The sequence below is a fragment of the Amblyomma americanum genome, chromosome 8, assembly GCF_052857255.1.
Source record: "Amblyomma americanum isolate KBUSLIRL-KWMA chromosome 8, ASM5285725v1, whole genome shotgun sequence".
NCBI classification, from domain to species: domain Eukaryota; kingdom Metazoa; phylum Arthropoda; class Arachnida; order Ixodida; family Ixodidae; genus Amblyomma; species Amblyomma americanum.
In genome coordinates this window covers 51,456,210-51,476,883 of record NC_135504.1, presented here as the reverse complement: position 1 = coordinate 51,476,883, position 20,674 = coordinate 51,456,210, and the positions used below count along the sequence as shown (strand labels likewise).

Below are 20,674 nucleotides of genomic sequence, written 5' to 3'. Positions count from 1 at the left end.
TTAACCCTTGGCGCCGGCCCCATAAGGCAATAAACCGGACTCGACCAATTGAGCCCCAACCGTACAAGCAGCCGCCGTTTGCAGTTAAGGCAAGCTTCCTTGAAACGAAGAAAAACCAGCAGCAATGTTTCTGACGAGTCCTAGCGAAGTACTGTTAGCTCACAGGAAACGTATCGCAAAGTGTTTGCGTTTATTCCTTTGAATCCGCCGCAGGAAACGGTTTGTACTTTCGTAAACATGTATATCATGGAGCCTTTGACACAAAAACCAAGGTGCAATTTGTCTGGACAGGCATATTCATTCGAATGCACTGCGGCAAGAGAATTTTCTATAGGAATAAGAAGGTGCGTAGCAGATGTCAGTGCTCTCCTATTCTTGCATTGCAGCTGGTACTGGGGCAAGTCATAGCCCCAGCCAACACAACAGGAGTGGCAGGCTATGTGTACCCAGACCTTAAGCCACTACTGCATAAACAAATAATACTTTGCGCATGATTTTAAGACTCAAAATTAATTCAAAGACTGAGCCTTCACCTATTGTGCTCAGTTTTAAGGCAACTCACTCATTTCTGTGTAACCTTAAAGGTTTTTTTGTACCATACATTTACCATGTCGAACTTCTGGAGTCGAAGCCACATTATTGTTGTAGTAGATGTTTGGTTTATGGTTTATGGGGGTTTAACGTCCCGAAGCGACTCGGGCTATAAGGGACGTCGTATCGAAGGGCTCCGGAAATTTTGAGCACCTGGGATTCTTTAATGCGCACTGACATTGCACATTACTTGGGCCTGTAGAATCTTGTCTCCATTGAAATTGTGCCGCCGCGGCCGGGATCGAACCCTCGCCTTTCGGGTAAGCAGCTGAGCGCCACTGACACTGAGCCACCGCGGCGGCCGTAGTGAAAACGAGTGAAGCCCACAAACACGTAATGTTACTGGCACATCTTATTAATCCGCAGAATTTTTCACCGGGTCATCTTAGTTATACCACCAGGGTTTACGATCAAGGCAGAGTTATTCCTTCACCAGTGTTTCTCATACCGATCGCAAGCACACTAGAGATATTCATGCGCACTTACTACAGACGTGGACATCGCTCCTTTATTTTGCAGAAAAAGATCGGTGTTTCAGCACAGTGGGAGTGTCTTGGGCATTAGCAACACTGTGCCTGGCACCTGTGTTCGTAAGAAGTCCCACGGACTGTCGTGGTGAAGGGAAGGTAGCCAATGTCGACGTGATCGGCACATATTCAGTGTCTATGGTAGAGAATACGCGCCGTCCATTTAGTCGTCATCTTTTGCGCCTTGTATAACTCGCTGCAGCATCTGTAGAGACCAGGAGCCCCGTCTCAGAGGGCCTCCAGTGGTTCCAAGCAAGGTGGCAATGCAGCTCTGCAAGGACCGAAGGAAACCGAGTAAGAAGAGGATACGTGTGCAAAAAGCAACATGTACTGAGTAAGCACCCTACTTTGTTTCTGCGTTCGAATATTCCACTAAGCGCTTTGTACCATTTTGATAAGACTTTCGGGCGTGTTTGCTTGCATGCTATGTCAGTTAGGATAGAGAAAGTAAAATCAACATCGCCGCCACGATTAGGACCCTGGTACAATATGACTATTCCGCTGCGAGTTGTTTATTGTAGCGTGAGCTACACTGCCCGAGGTTGACCAGTTTCGCGTGGCTCCTGGAGAGCCGTGCTGCGCATGCGCCAGGGGCAGTGACGTCACACAGCACACAGCTGGCGCGCCGGAGCCGCCGCCGCAGCGCGCGCCTCGCCGGTCTGCGCATTCCAGAGGAGTGAAGTCACAGCCGCTGCAGACGCACTGGCGCCGACACGTGGCCAGCAGCCCCAGCTGCGCGCCTCCGTTGCGCAGTAGCCAAGTCTGACGCTGCGCCGGAGCCGTTTGATAGCCTCTCATTTTGTGCGCATGGGCCGAGGTATCAGCGGGGGTATACATACAGCGGCGCGTTTGCCAATGTGGTATAGCCATGGAGAAGGAGAGCGAAATTGCTGCTCATCGGCACGGCATAGCTCACGCTACGTATATCCTGGCATAGCCGAGCTAAGCCAACGCTAATTTTTCTTTTTTACAATTTTTCGTAACTCGCCTAAGAGACTGCATTCGGTATTTCAGCACGTCAAGGTACAGCGACTCATTTCTTGTTCATTCACACGCCGTTCTCGTCAATTTCTTACAGCAGTGTCTTGTTCCACTGCACGCCAGCGATCTTTGTTCCGTTCACAAACCACTACACTACGAACCAAACGTAGCATTCATCATGACCGGACATTTTGCATAATCTTCGTAAGCCGTTCTAATTATCTCACCGAGTACTTTTCTAACAACACAGCGGCATTATTTTGTTTATTTTTATTTACATGATACTGCGCTGGAATGGTTTACTGATATATACATCATAAAAAGAAAAAAAGTACAGCTATAAAAAGACACGCCATTGCATGTGCTAAGCCAAAGGAATCTGCGGTGCACCAGACTACAGTGATGAGAGACTGAAATCAAGCCGTTCCTCGAGAAACCCACTGTAATGATTATCCCATGGGGCAGGAATTATCCAGAGTCTGTATGCTCGATTCCGGGGTATCCAACAGGCAATCTTATCTTATAAGCGCTTGTGTTCACAAAATTCATCCCATATTTTTTTTTTGCCTTTTTATAATACGAAATCATTATGGTCCCATTACAAGAAAAGCCAGCGACGTGTGTGTGTTACTAGTACAGAAAAGCCACACGATGGCAAGAATATAGGGTGACGTACGTCATCAAGCAGCCGTATGACGCACACAGGAAGCCAACCACCGCCACTTAATACTTAATACAATCGAATACTCTCCTCTTGCCGACCTCAATGTGGCGCCAGTTTTCTCGACTACATCAGCGCACAAAATTGTGATGCAACACTTCGTCGTACCGCATTCCAGATGGTGTCATACGATTTCTCGCGGCATATTGCTTATATGTGGCAGTAAAGTTGAAGACGAGCTTGCGACAGGGTTTCGAACCGATAAAATATGCACCTTTGATTGTTTTGCTTTCGCAGACTCTCTATCTCTTTCCTTAAGGCGCAGTTGAGGTGTCCAGAATTGTGACGCAACCGTTCGTCGTACAGCGCAGCGGGTGATGTCATATGCATGCGTGTGTGGGGGTGGTGTGTTTGGAAGTGGATGAGAATGCACTCAGGGACCGTCTTTGACTAAAACCAAGAATGTGACCTTTTGCACTTACGGCACCGCTGCGAGGAGGTGGCGCCAGTCAGCTCGCGCAGTTCAGGTCAGACAAGGCGACGTAGGGTGCCAACGCTGCCTACGTTGCACATCCAAAGCGCCGATGGCTGCCTGCGAAGACAACAGGTGCGCACTCTCAAGTGCATATCGCATTAAGCGATGCAAAAACCCGCTGCTTCCGCTCCTGCTCAATTCCCTGCGTTTTAGTTGAAAATACAGCACAATATTATTAAACGCGAGTAATTTCAATTCTTGCAAGTTTTCCGGTCGGTGTTCTTATTCATCGCATTCCAGCCGCCGGAGTGTCAGTTGAAGACAAAGCAACAGAGTCGCTCGTTATTAGGTGTGCTGGCCTGTTTAGAAACGGCTGATCCGATTACATATACAATTATTCTACCTTAAACGTAATTAATTACAGTGCTCAATTAGAGGCCCAGCAAAGTAACTGAACAATGACAGGAAGGTAATGGATTATTATTACGTATATTTCTCCCAGCTTTTACTGCTATGACACAAATTTACTCAGACTACAATGAATTATCGCGGCCTGCTTGATGTTTTGTTTCATGCTATTAATTTTCAAGAGGCATTGTTTTCAAAGTCATGCCGCTAAATTAATATCAGTAGCTACACTAAACAATGTCTCAATGTATCTGCTGGTGGTAAGCGCGGTACTGTAACTTATGAGCACTTTCCGCACCAGCTCATTGTTGCGAAACACTTCGTTGCTAGTGTCCAAGTCATCTAGTGATGCTAGTGTCCAAGGCGTCAATGTTGCCCCGCGCTTTGTGTGGAAGGCGCCAAGTTGGGTGCAGTGGGAGGAAAGTAGCGCCTTCACCTGACAGACGGTGGGAGGGGTACCTACACAGCGGCAACATGATATATCCCGGGACGAGAAATATACCCTAGAATAATGGGTCGAACCGTTTTCGCGGTCCGGACAAGAATGTCAGCTGTCGCTCGTTCACAAAAGAAATATTCCCGCTAGCCCCAGCGTTTACGTTCAGGTGGAGGTTCTCATAGCTGTATCGTTATCACATCTTTCCTTTGGAAAACAAGTAACTAATTACCAGGAATCAGTTGCTGAAAAATGTAAGTGCATTAGCCACAATGTTACTGTTTTCAAGAGCAATCAATTAGCTGCTACATCACAGGAAAATGTAATTGATTACAAGTAATCAATTGCTATTAACGCCTTTCGCACAACTCTAGTCACGTTCTTGTAGACTAAGCCAACGCCGACATAGCAAAATCCATATCTAGGCGCAGACGCCAAGTGGGGCTGCACGTCCGAAATTTAGCGCCACTTGGCGTCGCTCGCCTTCTTTCTTCGGAAATAGCTCATACGGGTGGGACGGCATGCTGGCTATAGGTAACAAGCCACACAACATGACCAAGAATGAAACCAAATGGACCGTTTACTTTTGAGGAAGAGTGTGGCTATCGCGTTCTTAGTACCTCGTAAGAAGAGCGTCCTTCGTTCGAGCAACCGTGTTCAACATTCTAGGACAAAAGTTTCGAATACTGAAAAATTGTAAGTTATCTTTATGGAAATATTGAAGGTAAAGGTCCATTCTTCCGATGCGCAGTAAAATCTTCCACCACTCGCATGGAGCACTTAAGACTGCCACAGAAAACCAATGGTGACTGCTTTTGAATATAGCAACGATAATAGCAAAATTTAAAGCCTACCGATAGGACATCTGCTGATATATTGATTGTTGTAGTTGTATCTTACAATATATATAAAAAATGTGTTGGTAAACACTTAACCGTTCAAAACTGCTTTTGTCCAAAATTATTGGGTACGGGTGAATAGAAGAAACCTCAGAGCAAAAAGAAGCAAGCCAAGCCTAAGGTCGGTTGTGCCCGGAGTGTGCTCGAGCAGAATTCCGCAGAGATGAGTGTAAAGAAGGGTTTTTAATTGGAACAGTGGTCAGTGCGTGACAATTAATGGACTTACAGAATGAAGGCGCGCCACGTTTCCTTTGTGCTGTCCATGCTAAGAATCAAATGATTGCTTCGGCGCATGTAAGCTGTGTAGCATTGGGGGTCTGAGATGAAGTAGCCACAGAGTGGTAGATTTAATGACAGCAGGACAACGCAGCAAGCTATGGACAAGATGATAGGTGTGATGCTAGGGCACAGTGAGTGAGGGAACAAACGCTGGTTAATGACATCCTACGCGAATTTCTACGATTTGCCTGGGAACCACTGACCGATGCTGGATCATATTATGTCACTAATGCTGAAGAATTCTTTAGTAACTGACACTGCCATTGATCTTTTAGTTGTCGAGAAAGTTTCCGATCATGAAAACAATTATTTGTGCGCAAATTCGTTCTCCAAGATTATGGCTGCAATTTTTTGAGCGTTCTAAAAGATTTAAATCAATCAAGGCGCATTTGAAGAACGAATTGCATGGTGCTGGGCTAGAAGTGGATCAATGTTCATATTGCCACTGACAAAACGTAGCAGGACGCGGGAAGTACAGCTGTTTACAGGGGCAAGGCTTGCCGAACGGCCACGCTCATTGAAGACAAAAGAAGACGTTCGGCCCCGCGCTGGGAGACAGGTTCGGCTACCAGATGGTACCGGCAGAATGTCAGCAGTGTGGCAATATTCCACTGCGGCATAGTAGTAAGTGTTTTTTTTAATAATAATAAAAAAGAAGGATAAGATTTTTGCTAGCCCAGGCATCTGCCATCGATACTGAAGCACCTGAGCTGGGGCAGCGCAAATAAAGGATAGCAGGCATAATGGAGAAATGAAATGAAAGAGGTGAGGGGACAGGAAGAGAGGATAGGGGGGATCAAGCTGTGTGAAAAGTTTTCAAACCCGCGGCGGGTTAACGAGCTGTACGCGCTGTCGTGTGAAAGAGCGCTAGAGCTTCCACAGGTTAACCACCGTTGGACACCTCTCTGACCATGCATTCGGCATTTTGTTCTACCTTCTAGAGGCCCTTCCCACGTATTTTGATCGCTTCACAGCCATATGGCAAAAACAATGCGCTGTAAAAAAGCACCTCGCGGGAAAAATACAAGGCTTGGGAGCGCAGGTACGACGCGCCAGTATAAATGGAGCAGCTGCTTACCTTGATGCTCTCAGTTATGGACTCGTCCGGAGGAACGTTGTCGCCGATGGATACTCGGAGATCCTTGTAGCCTTCATCCGAGGTGTCGATGTCGACTGACGCCGCAGTGCTTAGCAAAAGCAGTAGAGCAGGTGCAAAGCCGGGCAGCGTGCCCATCTTGATGTCTCCTGCGTGGGGCTGTGAAGCATAAAGCAATCGAAGATTTAAATGCGAAACAACTGCAGCGTATCCGTTCGCACTGGGTAGCAATGCTCCAAAAATGGAGAAAGGATAGCTGCAATAATGATTTTGCTCTGCACAGAGGTGCAAAGTGACGTTATTTTGTGCTCATGTTCTTCCAGTATGCCCCAAGAAAAAAAAAGCTCCAGCATAAGAACCCAATTTTGGACTCATTTTTCAGTGCTACGAGGCAGATATGCAGACGTACATAGTGTCCGGACACAACTCCACAGGATGTACACCGTTGGTCGCCTTTCCGTGTGCACCGTTCATTTAATTAAATTAGTTTCTCTCAGCCTCAGTAGGTTTTACTCCTTTAGGCAGCTTAGCCTTTTATAGGATACAGTCTCTAGGCACAGCACCATGCACAGTGTGACCTCCCAACGTTGCCTGGTTTTAACCGGCACTGCGATGGCAGGCAGGATTCCAGCCCCGTTTTAAAACCAGAAAACTGAGAAGTGAAGATTGAAGTAGACTCCCTAAAACGAATGCAAGATTTGTTGTAGGATTAAGCCTTTCGTTCACAATACCTTTTTCTGCCCAAGCTTATCATAATACCAATTTCAGCTCGCCAAACATACGAGTTTGTAGAACAATGAAAGCGTAATGGTGGCGCCTTAAAATGCTATTACATGCGTTTTTTTTTTTGTTTATACCCCTGCAAACGTGAACATCGGGTGCCCTCACAATGCTGTCGGTTCTGCGTCTCACCTTTGACACCTCCTCTGGTGCCCGCAGTGACTCCCAGAGGAGGAAGTCGCACCCACGTGACAAATGCACCGTGCCGGCTGCAAGCTTGTGCTGCGTTAAAATAAAGATAAAACATGTAACCTGCCTGCAGCAGAATCCTGCTTCAGACTGCGAAGATAACACACCCTCAAGGAAATCTGATAGCTTGCCCCTGGCGAAAATCACATGTACCGCATAGGGCCTGAAGGTGCTCTAAAGCTGATTTCGAGGCTCTCTTTTTATCGTGGGAACTCATCATACACACTGCGGCCATTAGCAGAAACTTTTAATCATCGCGGTGTGTGTCCGATTTTCCTATTCAATTGGATTAAACGTGACAGCTCCCCCGCTTTCTTTTTGCTGTGTATGTGTATTGAGTGTGTGGCAAGAGATGGCGCCACCATCCCAGCGCCTGTGTGTGCGTGTATGAGTGCGTGGCACGAGACGGCGCCACCGCCGCAGAGCGCCCCCAGCAAGTGCTGTGTGTACGGCCAGCGCCGGCCCTGTGTAACGTGTAACCCAGGAGAATAAAGATTGCTGTTACGTTATCCCAAAACACAACAACTGGCGACGAGGATGGGATAGCGGGGACCCGGACGCAAGCGAAGACTTCGCATCGCGATGCACGCAGGCAAGTGAACTTGCGCCAGTAGCCAGTGAAGTGAAGCACGCTTCGTTCCCGCGCAAACATGGCGACGTTTGGTCGAGTCGAAGAATACGACAACAAAGAGCCGTGGTCGTCATACACGGAACGGCTGGATGCGTTCTTCAAGGCAAATGGCATCGAAGACGACGATAAGAAAAAGTGGGTATTTTTGTCGACGGTCGGCACAAGCACGTACGCGACGCTCCGTAGTTTGCTAGCGCCCGTAAAGCCTAAAGAAAAGAAGTTTACTGAACTCATGGCTATTCTCAACAGCCACTTCAGCCCCGCTCCATCGGAAATAGCCGAAAGTTATCGCTTCCACACCAGAGTACAGCTCGAGAATGAAAGCGTCGCGGTGTTCGTCGCCGAGCTCCGGCAAATGGCGGAACACTGCAACTTCGGTACGGCGCTGAACCGCATGCTGAGAGACAGACTTGTGTGTGGAATTCGTGACAGAGCCGTGCAGCAACGGTTGTTAGTTGAGAAGAGCCTCACCCTAGATAAAGCGCTGGAGATTGCTAGAACGGCAGAGGCGGCGGAACTCAACGCAAACGAGCTGCGAAAGGGCCACGCAGACATACCGACTTCCCCGGTTCAAGAAGGCTCAGCGAATTATGTCAAGCACAAGAAAAAGCAGCACCTGCAAGGGCTCGGTGGCCAAAAAGGGCAAGACCCGAAGCCTAAAGGCAAAATCAAAACCGGACGCCAAGAGAAGTCCAGGCCGTGTGTACGCTGCAGATCCCGTGATCACAGGCCCCCGGAATGCAAGCACATCAACACAAGGTGTTACAAGTGCGACAAAGTAGGTCACCTGGCGAACTACTGTTTGTCTGGTGCTGAGAAAGGGAAGAAGTTGAGCGCAACTGCAGTGAATGCAGTACAGTCGACCGAGAAGCCACCTGAGTACTACCTGCATTCTTTGCGTGCACAGTCACCCCTGAAGCCAATCACAGTGACATTCATAGTCAATGGAGTGCCACTGGAAATGGAGTTGGATTCAGGATCTCCCGTTTCGTTAATCTCAAGAGATACTTACCGGCAGCACCAAGGTGTTTTGCCGCAGCTTTCACGGACAGACATCAAGCTGAACTGCATACGTGGAACAATACCGGTGCAGGGAACGCTGGTGGTTGACGTATGTCTTGGCAAGACTACATGTCAGCAGACACTGCTTGTAGTAGCCTGCCAAGAGCCCTAACCTGTGCGGCAGGGATTGGCTTACAGCATTTGACCTGCTACCACGCCAAGTAAATGCGACACAGCTCGAAAGCACCACTGAAGGGAAAGTGAAAGAAATGCTGCAGGAGTTTGAAGAGATCTTCAGACCAGGCTGCGGGACACTGAAAGGACCACAGGTGCATATCAACGTTCGACCGGATGCACAGCCACGATACTTCAGACCTCGCACGGTACCCTACGCACTTCGGGCCAAGGTTGAAAATGAACTTCAGCGTCTAGAACGTGAAAACATCATCACACCAGTGGACCATTCTGAGTGGGCTTCACCGATTGTACCAGTACTCAAAGCAGATGGCCAAAGTGTCAGGATTTGTGGAGACTATAAGATCGGTGTGAATCCAGCAGTGGTAACGACACAGTACCCATTGCCAAAAGTTGAAGACATATTCGCATCCTTGCAAGGCGGAGTCAAGTTTTCCAAGTTGGATTTCCGCGAAGCTTACAATCAGGTGCCTGTTGATGAAGAAACCAGTAAGCTACTGGTCATCAACACACACAAAGGTCTCTTTGCTTACAACCGTCTGGCATTTGGTGTTTCATCAGCACCTGCTTTCTTCCAGAGAAGAATGGAAGAAACCCTTCGTGACATCCCAGGCACATCAGTCTACTTAGACGATGTTTTGGTGACAGGAAGAACTGACGCAGAGCACCTTCAGAATCTGCGCAAAGTTCTGCAACGAGTCAAAGAGTCAGGGTTGAAGCTCAAACAGGAAAAGTGTGAGTTTTTCAAACCATCCCTCATTTACTTGGGCCACGAGATCAATGCCACTGGTCTTCAACCATCAAAGAAAAACACAGAAGCCATCATTGAAGCGCCCGAGCCCAAGGACGTTGGTGAGCTGAGATCCTTCATTGGACTCCTGTCATACTACGGAAAGTTTCTGCCGAACCTGTCCACACTACTAGCACCGTTGTATGCACTGCTTCACAAGAACAGTCACTGGAGGTGGACAGATGAAGAACGAAAAGCTTTTGTCAAAAGCAAGGAAGCCATCATGGAGGCAAAAGTGTTGGCACACTATGACCCATCTAAGGAGCTCGTGCTAGCCTGTGACGCTTCGCCGTATGGTGTAGGTGCGGTGCTTTCACATCGTGATAAAGGGGTTGAATTCCCACTAGCATTCGCATCTCGAACTCTCACACCTGCGGAGCGGAACTACTCACATCTGGAAAAGGAGGCACTAGCCATTATATTTGGTGTCACACGCTTCAGAGACTACTTGCTATGTCGCAGCTTTATCCTCATCACTGATCACAAGCCACTGGTCGGCATCTTCCGTGAAGATAAAGCAATTCCAGCCATGACTGCTTCACGTATCCAGCGTTGGGCACTCACACTTGGTGCCTACACGTATACTATTGAGCACCGACCTGGACGTCTCAATGGAAATGCAGATGCCATGAGCAGGCTACCACTGGCAGTGCTCTTTGCTGATCCACCTGAACCACCAGAGCTGGTGAATTCAGTCTCAAGCATGGAAAAACTGACAGTGTCAGTGAAGCAGCTTCAGCACTACACGAGTTGTGATCAAGCCCTAAGCCAAGTGCTGCGGTGGGTCAAGGACGGATGGCCACAAAGCACCCCGGACAAAGCCCTACAGCCATTCTGGCAAAGACGTGATGAACTGAACACGTACAGAAATCTCTTGTACTGGGGTAACCGAATCGTGGTGCCTACTCCTGCCCAGAAGCATATCTTGGAACTCCTACATGAAATGCACCAGGGAGTGGTTGTCATGAAAGGCATGGCAAGGTCTTTGTTTTGGTGGCCTGGTATGGATGCTGAAATCGAAAAGTGCGCTCGACAGTGTACGCAGTGTCTGCAGAATTCTCCAATGCCAGCAAAGTCTGAACCAGTGCCATGGCCTGAGCCGGGTGCATGCTGGGAACGTGTGCACCTGGACTATGCCGGACCATTTGAAGGTAAAATGCTCCTTGTACTTGTAGACGCCAAGTCAAAGTGGCTTGAAGTTATCATCGTGCCAAGTGCAACAGCGGAAAACACTGTAGAGCATTTGAGGGATATTTTTGCATGGTTTGGGCTGCCAAGGTGCATTGTAACAGACAATGGAACCCCATTTACTGGCCAAGCTTTCCAGGCATTCCTTTCGGAAAATGGCATTAAGCACCTACGGACAGCTCCTTTCCATCCAGCATCAAATGGTTTGGCTGAGTGAGCAGTTCGAACTGTAAAGGACGGCCTCAAGAAAACCACGGGTGGAGATCTCAAGCTCCGGCTAGCGAGATGGCTGCTTATGTACCGTAGAGCACCCCGCCCAAATGGAACGTCACCATCTGAGCTGATGTTGGCATACCCAATGAAAGCGAAGCTGGATCTTTGCATTCCTAGAAGGGAGAATGAGAGTGCACCCGAGCAGTTGCTGACAGAATCCAAGAGGCATTGCGGAGAGACGAAAAAGGGACCCAAATACAAGAAAGGTGACAAGGTTGCAGTTCGCAATTTCGGCAGAGGAGCTAAATGGTGGTTGGGCGAAGTTGATGAAACGAACGGAACTTCGATGGTAACGGTTTCAACCCCTCAAGGGAAAGTTCGCCGTCACAACAACCAAGTGAAAAAGCACTTGGCCACTCCAGCACCAAGTACAGCGGGTACACCTGCAAGCACCGAGGAAGACGTAGCCAGCACCGCAAGCACCTGGGAGGCTGCGGCGATGCCATCTGTGAGACGTTCAACTAGAACTGTTCGCAAGCCCCTACGTTACCGATAACCTTAAGGAAGGAGGAGTGCTGTGTATGTGTATTGAGTGTGTGGCAAGAGATGGCGCCACCATCCCAGCGCCTGTGTGTGCGTGTATGAGTGCGTGGCACGAGACGGCGCCACCGCCGCAGAGCGCCCCCAGCAAGTGCTGTGTGTGTGTACGGCCAGCGCCGGCCCTGTGTAACGTGTAACCCAGGAGAATAAAGATTGCTGTTACGTTATCCCAAAACACAACACTTTTATTGGTCTCATTGCCGAGAGTTGGATTAGGAGTGCCTTTCAGCCAATCATGTGGCTTGCGCCAGCCCTCTTGTGTTCATGTACCTCTCTCGCCATTGTCCGTTTCGCGCCGTCATTACGTCACTACAGCTAAGAAGCAACTAGCCCAAAGAAAAGTACTTATTAATCATGTGGCGGATGCCGCTCTGTCGACGCCGGAGTAACACGTGGAGCTATCTTCGAAAATGCGCCAGTTGCAAGGCGGACTATGTTCAACGGGAGCAAACAATCGGACGCATCACCCCTGCGGCAGCACAAGAGCTTGCGATATGTTCTCCGACCCGAAAATAGGTCGTGGTTTTATCTTATTATTTTAGTCGTGCCTTAACGGAGCAATAAAGATGACGTTGAGCGTCTTTATCAATTACAGAATTTTCATTGGCCACTGGTCAATGAAGAGTTTGAGTCTTGCAAAAGACAGTTCACGTATATTTTTTTTCCATAGACTTAATTTTCTGCTATGTTGTCTGCGACTGAAACGATAATTCGCAGCAACGGCCACAAAACAAAATAAAAGCAAAAGAAAATTTCCAGAAAGCTGTTTAGAGCACCTTAAATATACACACGAATGCCAAAACACATCTATGACAGCATAGTTTTCACCACAGAGCATCATTAGGTTGCAACCACACATTGCTTCGAGACCAGCAATATACTGGTTACTATTCTGAAACAGGATTTAATCTATGCATTCCAGTAAGCCAAGCCCAAATGGGGTGATTTCAAAGAATCATGTACATACCTTTTCGGCCCGACAAATAGTGAGCCTGACAGGAGACAGTAGCGTCAAGCTGCAGTGATCAATGACATGAAGATTAGTGGTGATGGAGATGACAAAATAAAGTTCGTTATTGAAATGGCGTAATGCATTCTGTCATGTTTGCTTTTCTTGAACAATTCTTTGCGTCACTTCTTTTCGCTAGTTTGACTGACCTCGTTTGAAAAGAAATGTTAGGACGGTAATAGAATCAAACATGTGACGAAGCCTACTTGTTCCTCCATGGTTTTACAACTAGCAGATTACAATACCAGGATATTTTCAAGACAGCACCGGTCACAAAGACAGATGCTCTTCTGTGGCGTACTCCTGGAATTCCCCAACGTTTCGAAGGTCAAGGACAGCTTTAGGCGATATCACCCGTCCACCTCCTCTTCCCTCTCCTTGAACCTGGTCATACTGGTTAAGCCAAAACACCATAAATACAGCCAGCCTGCTTAATAATAATTTTGATGAATTAATACATGCAAAGCGCACGTTGTAGAGCCACTATGCATAGTCGGGAGGTTGATCATTACGTCCTTCTATATCTAGGTGAAGGCTCAGCATCAACTGTGTTCAGCATGAAACAAAGGGCGAGCTAAAGGAACGCACGCTTCTAAAGCGTGATGGTCGCAGTATGTCCAGAGAGGTTCGTTTATCTCACCTTACGGTTGGTACTTATGATGACATGACTTGTGAATGCTAGTTAGTTTCGTTCTCACTAATATTGATCAGCATTGCATTTTGAGATGAAAAAGAAAACCCTCGGGTAGCAGGAGCTTCCAGAGCCGTGTTTACGTGGGGATTATTATCGTTGATGAAGACACATTGATTTTACACGACACACAGTCACTTCCATGATGGTTGTCTGTAAAAATAGGCAAAAGTTGACCAGTTAACATTGAAAAATTAAAGTATGGTTGAGTAGCACTTTTTGGCGAGGTTTTTGGTTCGTGATCTTGTGTGTCGTGTATGTTCCCCCTCTGTCCTCGTCTGTTAAGCGCAAAATGTCTTTTTAAAAAGAGTAGTATTTCTGTGTAAGCTTCAGCAAGGTGTAAGAATCTGCAGTAAGATATGTATCAAAAGCAGGAATCAACGCTACAACAGGAAACATCTAACTGGTTAATGTAATGACACTTGTGCGAGACATAGGCTCACAACAGGATGTACCCCATGAGCTTGGAATTCATCTGAAAGCACTGTGAAGTGCCCAACAAAAAAATTGACAGTGGCTTAGCTTTGATTAAACCTGGAGCGACGCGATAACTACAGCTGACAGAGTGGTACTTGGTCACGTGACCAACCACGTCACGAACCACATTATCAGCCACGACGCCGCCGGCAGCTGCTCTGCACCACGTGACCAACTTGTCACAGGGTGGCAGCGCCACCACTCTGAAGGCTCAAAATGCTACCGTAATGTAGCTATCGCTACAAAAGCTCGTCAGTCAGCGCCAGATGATGTGGGAGTTCGACGGCACCGGGACACCACCTGCGCAATAGCTTTCCGAAGAGGAGTGGGGTACAAGGAACACCAGCCTCGACCCTAAGGTCCACTGAGGTTGGTGGAAAGGGCGCAGCGAATGGCCAACGCCCACTGCACCTTGTGTTAAAGACTCCTGACTGCTAATTTGTGCAATTAAGTTTAGATTACTACTACACAGGCTAAGCACTTACACTAAGTAACTAAGACCGTATCAATCACGGCGGCTACAGAGAGCCAGCACAAGGTTATCCCGCCTCAACCACAAAACACGGCGGATGTGGCGAATGCTTCAGTGCTGGAGAGGGCTGTTACAATCTTGGAGCGAACAACTTACGAGGAGTCTAATTAGCTAACCAGTGCAATGATCCTGCGTTGTATGAAGCGTAACAAGCCTCAAGCCGCAGCGTTGCCCCCCAGAGGCGCCAACTGCTCACGCACAGCTGCACCGGCACAGTGGCTCTGTGGACGCAATTCCGCATCTTGGTGAACCTGAATTTTAAAGTGGCGCGTAAACAAAAAAGGCATTCGTGTCCCCAATACTTAGATAAAATACCTACGTTAGTTCAGATGCCGGGAGCCAACGCGGAGGCTTCACCCACTGGATTGCGCTAAGGACTCTACGGTAAAGGCAACGTATATCCCTCATCGCCGTGTCTGACCATGTCCACAAGCAACACAGCGCCCGAGAGGAGTAAGATGACCATGGGGTCGGGATGACCACAGGCGCTGCTGAGAGTCCAGAGGAGTACGCAATGGCACGGCCGTGCTAGCCGCTGCTAAGTACAAGCAGATGGCCAATGAAGAAATATCCTTCAAAGAATTCACGACGATGCACCACGAAAATGCCAGGCCAAGGGCAACGTGGCCACTGACTGCTAGAGAGATGGGTCTTGAACTGGATGTCCCACGGGACGAGCTGGTCATCCACAGTCTAAGTACGACCGATCTCATTACGAAGAGAGGTTATGAGGCTCTAGAGAGCCACACAAAAACTCTAGCAAGCATCACTAAACCAAACTCCACGCAGTCTTTAAAGCTCAGCTGTCAAGCTGAGTTCTTTTCCTGGAACTGAACTGGATGAGGGAAAACTGTACCGAACGTAAAACTAGGGTAAACATTTCCTTTTGGTTTTGCAACTTTTGTACGGGAAAAAAAAGGATTCTGTTTACTGCGGGCTCGTCATCATATCTTCCACAGAGGTTTCTCTTGGGTTGTGGTTACGAAGCGCCGTGTGTCAAATGAGAAAGCTGCACAAAATCGTTTCCATCAAGTTTTTTGATGTCACGATTGCTGTCACCACAAGGCGCTTTTCCCGAAAAGTTATTTGTTGTGTAAATTTTGATACCTTGTAACATGTGGTTTATATTTCAATTATCTATACACTGAATTTACGAACACATTTAACTCATGCGTTTGTCTCGGATAACTAGTGTGGAGCACATCGGGAAGCTTCATTGAACCTTATTCCTTCTTGAGTGTGGCAGTAGATCTCTGTCATATGTCCTTTTGTAGTGTGTCAACAAAGCGCACGCCATGATTGCTATTAAGAGTTTGGCTGCACATGTTCTAAAAAGAATTTCGGGGCATCACAAAGACAAACTCGGAAACGCGAGTAGCAACGCGACCACCAAGCGTAAGGCAATGCCACTCACCTTCCACACCTCCCCCCAGAAAATGCAAGATGTTGCTGAAACGTTATCTGAATGGACACAAATTTCATAGTGAAACGTTGCCTAGATTTTGCTAATGTCACTATTTTTGTTGACCAGGTTAAGTTGAAAACGCACTAGTAATAGATTTGAGCAACACTGATATGAGATTATGCTGACGTTGCATTGACAGGAAGTGCACGAACTAATGTTGCTGCTTAATATGTGTCAGCAGTTTATCAAAACACATGGACATCCTATGTGAAAAAAAAATATAGACACTCTACAAGGGTGCAGAGCAAAGTAACTCAAAGCAACTCATAGCATGGTGCGGATTTTTTGACAGTGCATTAATGAATGTAATTAACACAGTAAGGATTTCTGCGGAAATCAAGTCAAAAATCAATCATGCTCGAAACACTATACCACAAAAACAGAACTACATAGAAATTTTGCACTGTGCACATACACCATAGTAATTTTCAGAAAGCTTATATATGCCTCACATAAGGCTTTTGTTTTAGAGCAGGTAACTCTCTTCAGTCCAGCGAAGTTGTTTCATGAACTTTTGAATTTGTTACGGCAAAATTTAGAAATACAAGCGAGCACGTTCGTGTTGCCAATATGTTCTATTAAAAAGTCCTTTTAGTTCCTGCTGCCGTCTTTGTGCGAATATTAATTATCGAACCGCATTCGGTGAAATTTGCACACATGATAATTCTCAAGAAAGCGCCTTTCCGAGCCCTATTCATATGTTGCTTTAATATCTTCCAGATTGCATTCTCTGGGTTCATGAGAAGCAGCAGGATTGAAAATACTACATTACTAGTGAGTTATTTGCCTTGTCAGTATAATGTTGCCAAGTTCTGTTCACAAATATTGTCTAAACATGCACTCAGAAACGTTGGCTAGATGTTGATACCCAATGTTGCTGCTATGTACTCCCGTGAAAGTTATTTTGATGCAATTCAGAAACACTACGATGACGTTCCTCAGGCAACGTTACAGTGGCATCGTCGCACGCTTCTGCTGTTTGCAGAAAATCAGAGTGTGGGTAATCTGTCTGCGACAAAGTCTGCGCTACGTTCAGGAGGAAGCACGCATGGAGTAGACGCACATGTTGCCGTTATTAGACCTATTAAGAGGTACAAACTGAAGGTGGTACGAACCTACGCGCCCACATTCAGCCATGATGACCAGATCGTCGAACGCTTCTATTTAGACGTAGAATCGGCAACGAGCAAAGTAAAAAAAAGTCCACCGTACGGATCGGTGACTACAGTGCCTATGAAAGCGAGAAGCAGACTGGAGCCAGGCAGGCAGCGGACGACGGTGGCATAGGCTCTAGAAATAGCAGGAGGGGTAATAGTAGAGTTCGCCGAGAGAAACAATTTGCGGATTATGAATGAATTCTTCCGCAAACAGAAGAGCACAAAAAGGACGTAGGAGAGCCCCAATGGTTAGACTAGAAAATGAAATAAAACTCATACTATGCGCTCAACTTGGCATCGTGCAGGATTTGGAGGTCCTTAGAAAGGTGCATTGTAGCGACCATAGGACGGTATAGACTCTGTTTATCCAAGACTTTAAAAGGAAACTGCAGAATCTAATAAGGAGGAAGCCCGCTAACTAGTTAGCGGTAAGGAGGAAAGTAAAGGAATTCAGGATCTCGCTGTAGAACAGATGTTCGACTTTGAGCAGGACGACCTAATTTTTCCAGCAATGAACGATGATCTCATGGCTATCGTTACGGATTGGGCAGCAGGAGTATGCGCTGGGATGGTAAGACAGGATACCGGCAAGCTCTCTCAGGAAACGAAAGATATGACTAAGAAGCACCGAAGCATGAAAGCCTGTAACCGCACAGACAGAACAGATGATGATGATGATAGTGAATTTTTATGGCCCAAGGGCATCTGCGGCCAAAGTGCGCCATGGCACAAGTATTTTTCGTAGGCTCAAGGTGAAGTCAAAGACCTATTTAGCAAGCATTTCACCCTGATTGACCCGAGCATCAGGCCAGGGAAAGCTTCTACCCATTGTATAACCGGCGGGTACCCGGCGGCACTGGGGATAAAAACCCACACCTCCCGCATGCAAGGTGGATGCTCAACCACTAGGCCACCGCTGTGGGAATAGACAGAACAGAACTGGCATGGCTGTCGCAGCTACTCGATAAACTGAAGGTAACCGATATAAGAATGTTTGATATGGAGACAATCTAGCATGCTCTAAAGAATGGAGGTAGCCTAAAAGCGGTGAAGAGGAAACAGCGCATAGTCAAAAATCATATGCATGTGTTAAGAGGCAAAAATGGCAATGTCATTTGCAATATGAACGGGATAGCTAAAGTAGCCACAAGTAGGTAATGTAATCAGGACATTAATGGCAAAGGCAGTAGCACAGAGCCAGTGACAAAAGAGGAAGCGAAGAAAGCATTACAATAACTGCTAAGTGGGAAAGCGGCTCGTGAGAGTCAGGTAACAGATCTGAAGGATGGGGATGGGGGGGGGGGCTGAGATTATGTTAGAGAAACTAGCCGCCCTGTATGCGCGATGCCTTGTAACCTAATCCATTGCGTATGCATGGTGCTTGCATATACTGAGTCGCCGCTGTAGCTTAGTTATGATGCTCGGCTGCTGACCCAAAGGACACGGGTTCGATCCCGGCAGCGGCGTTTGCATTTCAATGGGGGCGAACTGCTAGAAGCTTTTGTACCGTGCGATGCCAGTGCAGGTTAAAGAGCCAAAAAGGTGAAATATCTGGAGTCCTCCACTATAGCGTCAATACAAACCCTACAAAACAAACCAACCTTATGACCTCGAGCATATCAACAGCTTGGTTGCACGTTAACATCTTTAACCATAAGAAAGGGGACGTCAAGGATTTTTAAAAATTACCGATCGGTAAGCTTGCTGGCTGTTGCCTTTAAAGTATTTACTAAGGTAATTGCTATTAGAATCAGGGCAACCTTACAATTCAATCTACCAAATAATCAGCCAGGCTTGTGTAAAGGCTGCTCGACTATAGATTTTATTCACACGGTCAATCAGGTGATCGAAAAATGGTTTGGTTTGGTTTGGTGTATGGGGGTTTAACGTCCCAAAGAGAATCAGGATATGAGGGACTCCGTAGTGAAGGGCTTAGGAAATTGGCCACCTGGTAATAATGAGCGTGCATTGACCGCACACTACATGGTCCTCTAAAATTTCGTTTCCATCGAAACTAGACCGCCGCGGCCGGGATCGGTCCTGCGTCCTTCGGGCCAGCAGCCGAGCACCATAACCACTCAGCCACCATGGCGCCTTGATCCAGAAATGCAATGAATATAACTCACTCCCACAGATAGCTTTAGAAATCATACATAGAAAGCATGTAACTCAGTTGAAATATCTGCAGTCAGGAAGGCAAACAGAATGAGGGTGCAGATTAGCCTCATGCCAAAATACTGGAAAATATCTATAACAGCTGGACAACCACCATACCCTTCCATAGAGCAAGCAAAAAATTTGCCAAAAGGAAGACCCATTCGAGAATACCATGGTAATCCCTGATTCACTGATGACGTTGCCTTGATGAGACACTCAGGGGATGAACTGCCAAGCGTAATCAGTGACTGAGAGACAGAGAAAACTGTGGATCTAACAATTCGGGAAAAAAACAAAAGTTCAGCAGTCTCAGAAGAGAACAGCAGTTTTCAATTGTTAGCCAGGTGCTGGAAGTGGTAAGGAAATGCACATACTTAGGGCAGGTATAGACCACAAATCCGGATCATGAGAGTGAATCGACTAGAATTAGAATGGGGTGGCACGCATTTGGCAGTGTTCCTAATGTCATCAATGGCAGTTCACCATTATCCCTCAAGAGAAAGTATATTACAGCTGTATCTTGCGTGTACTCGCCTATGGAGCACAGTCATTGAGGCTAATGAAAAGTGCTCAGCTTAAAGAGGGCACAACGGAGCAATGCATGGATTATATTATATTGCTTATAATACATAAATATATGTTTAGGGTTAATGATATCCTATTCGAAATCAAGCAGAAGAAATGGGCGTGGGCAGTGAATGCAATGTGAAGGCGGGATAAGCGATGCTGGTAAAGGGTAACCGACTGGATACTATGATAAGGCAAGCTTAGCACAGGGCCGCAGAATGTAAGTTGGCGGATGAGTTTAATAAGTTTGTGGAGGTAAGGTGACCACACCTGGCACAGGAAAGGGTTAATTAAATGTTGAAGAGCCCTTGTCCTGCAATGAACATATTCTGGCAGATGATGATATTGGATTATTATTTACCGCTCTTCTACCCTCAGAAAACTAAAACTTTGCTCATCTATGTGAAAATTGGCAATTACAAAGAATTTCGTTAAAAAGACGTTTTAACGCGACAGCGTTAAAGGGACTACGCAATGAATAAAAAGTCGCTTGTAAATGTTTTCAATCTTTAGAAATGATACTAAGAAGCATTCACACCAAGTATGAGTGTACAGAACTGAGGCGGCAATTTATTGTGAATTTCTAAAAACCGTGTTTTTTTTAATTCGTGGCCTGATTGGTGTGCTCGTAGTGACCGATTTTGAAACTAAAATCGTGAAAAAAATGTCACTGTACCC

At 46.8% G+C, this 20,674-nt stretch overlaps 1 protein-coding gene and 1 long non-coding RNA gene across 2 annotated transcripts; one reads left to right on the top strand and one right to left on the bottom strand.

Annotated features, from left to right (window-relative positions):
- Nucleotides 1–1,184: 1,184 nt before the first annotated feature.
- Nucleotides 1,185–13,134, bottom strand: LOC144100317 (uncharacterized). The gene is made up of 5 exons (XR_013307610.1): nucleotides 12,909–13,134; nucleotides 7,266–7,355; nucleotides 6,336–6,512; nucleotides 3,243–3,352; nucleotides 1,185–1,389 (listed from the first exon to the last, which is right to left on the bottom strand). It is a non-coding gene; the product is annotated as an uncharacterized LOC144100317 (long non-coding RNA).
- On the top strand, nucleotides 7,973–11,866 carry LOC144102374 (uncharacterized). Its single transcript, XM_077635664.1, has 3 exons — nucleotides 7,973–9,064; nucleotides 9,729–10,720; nucleotides 11,764–11,866. Exons 1-3 carry the CDS (start codon nucleotides 7,973–7,975, stop codon nucleotides 11,864–11,866), a joined length of 2,187 nt encoding a protein of 728 aa, XP_077491790.1.
- Nucleotides 13,135–20,674: the final 7,540 nt, after the last annotated feature.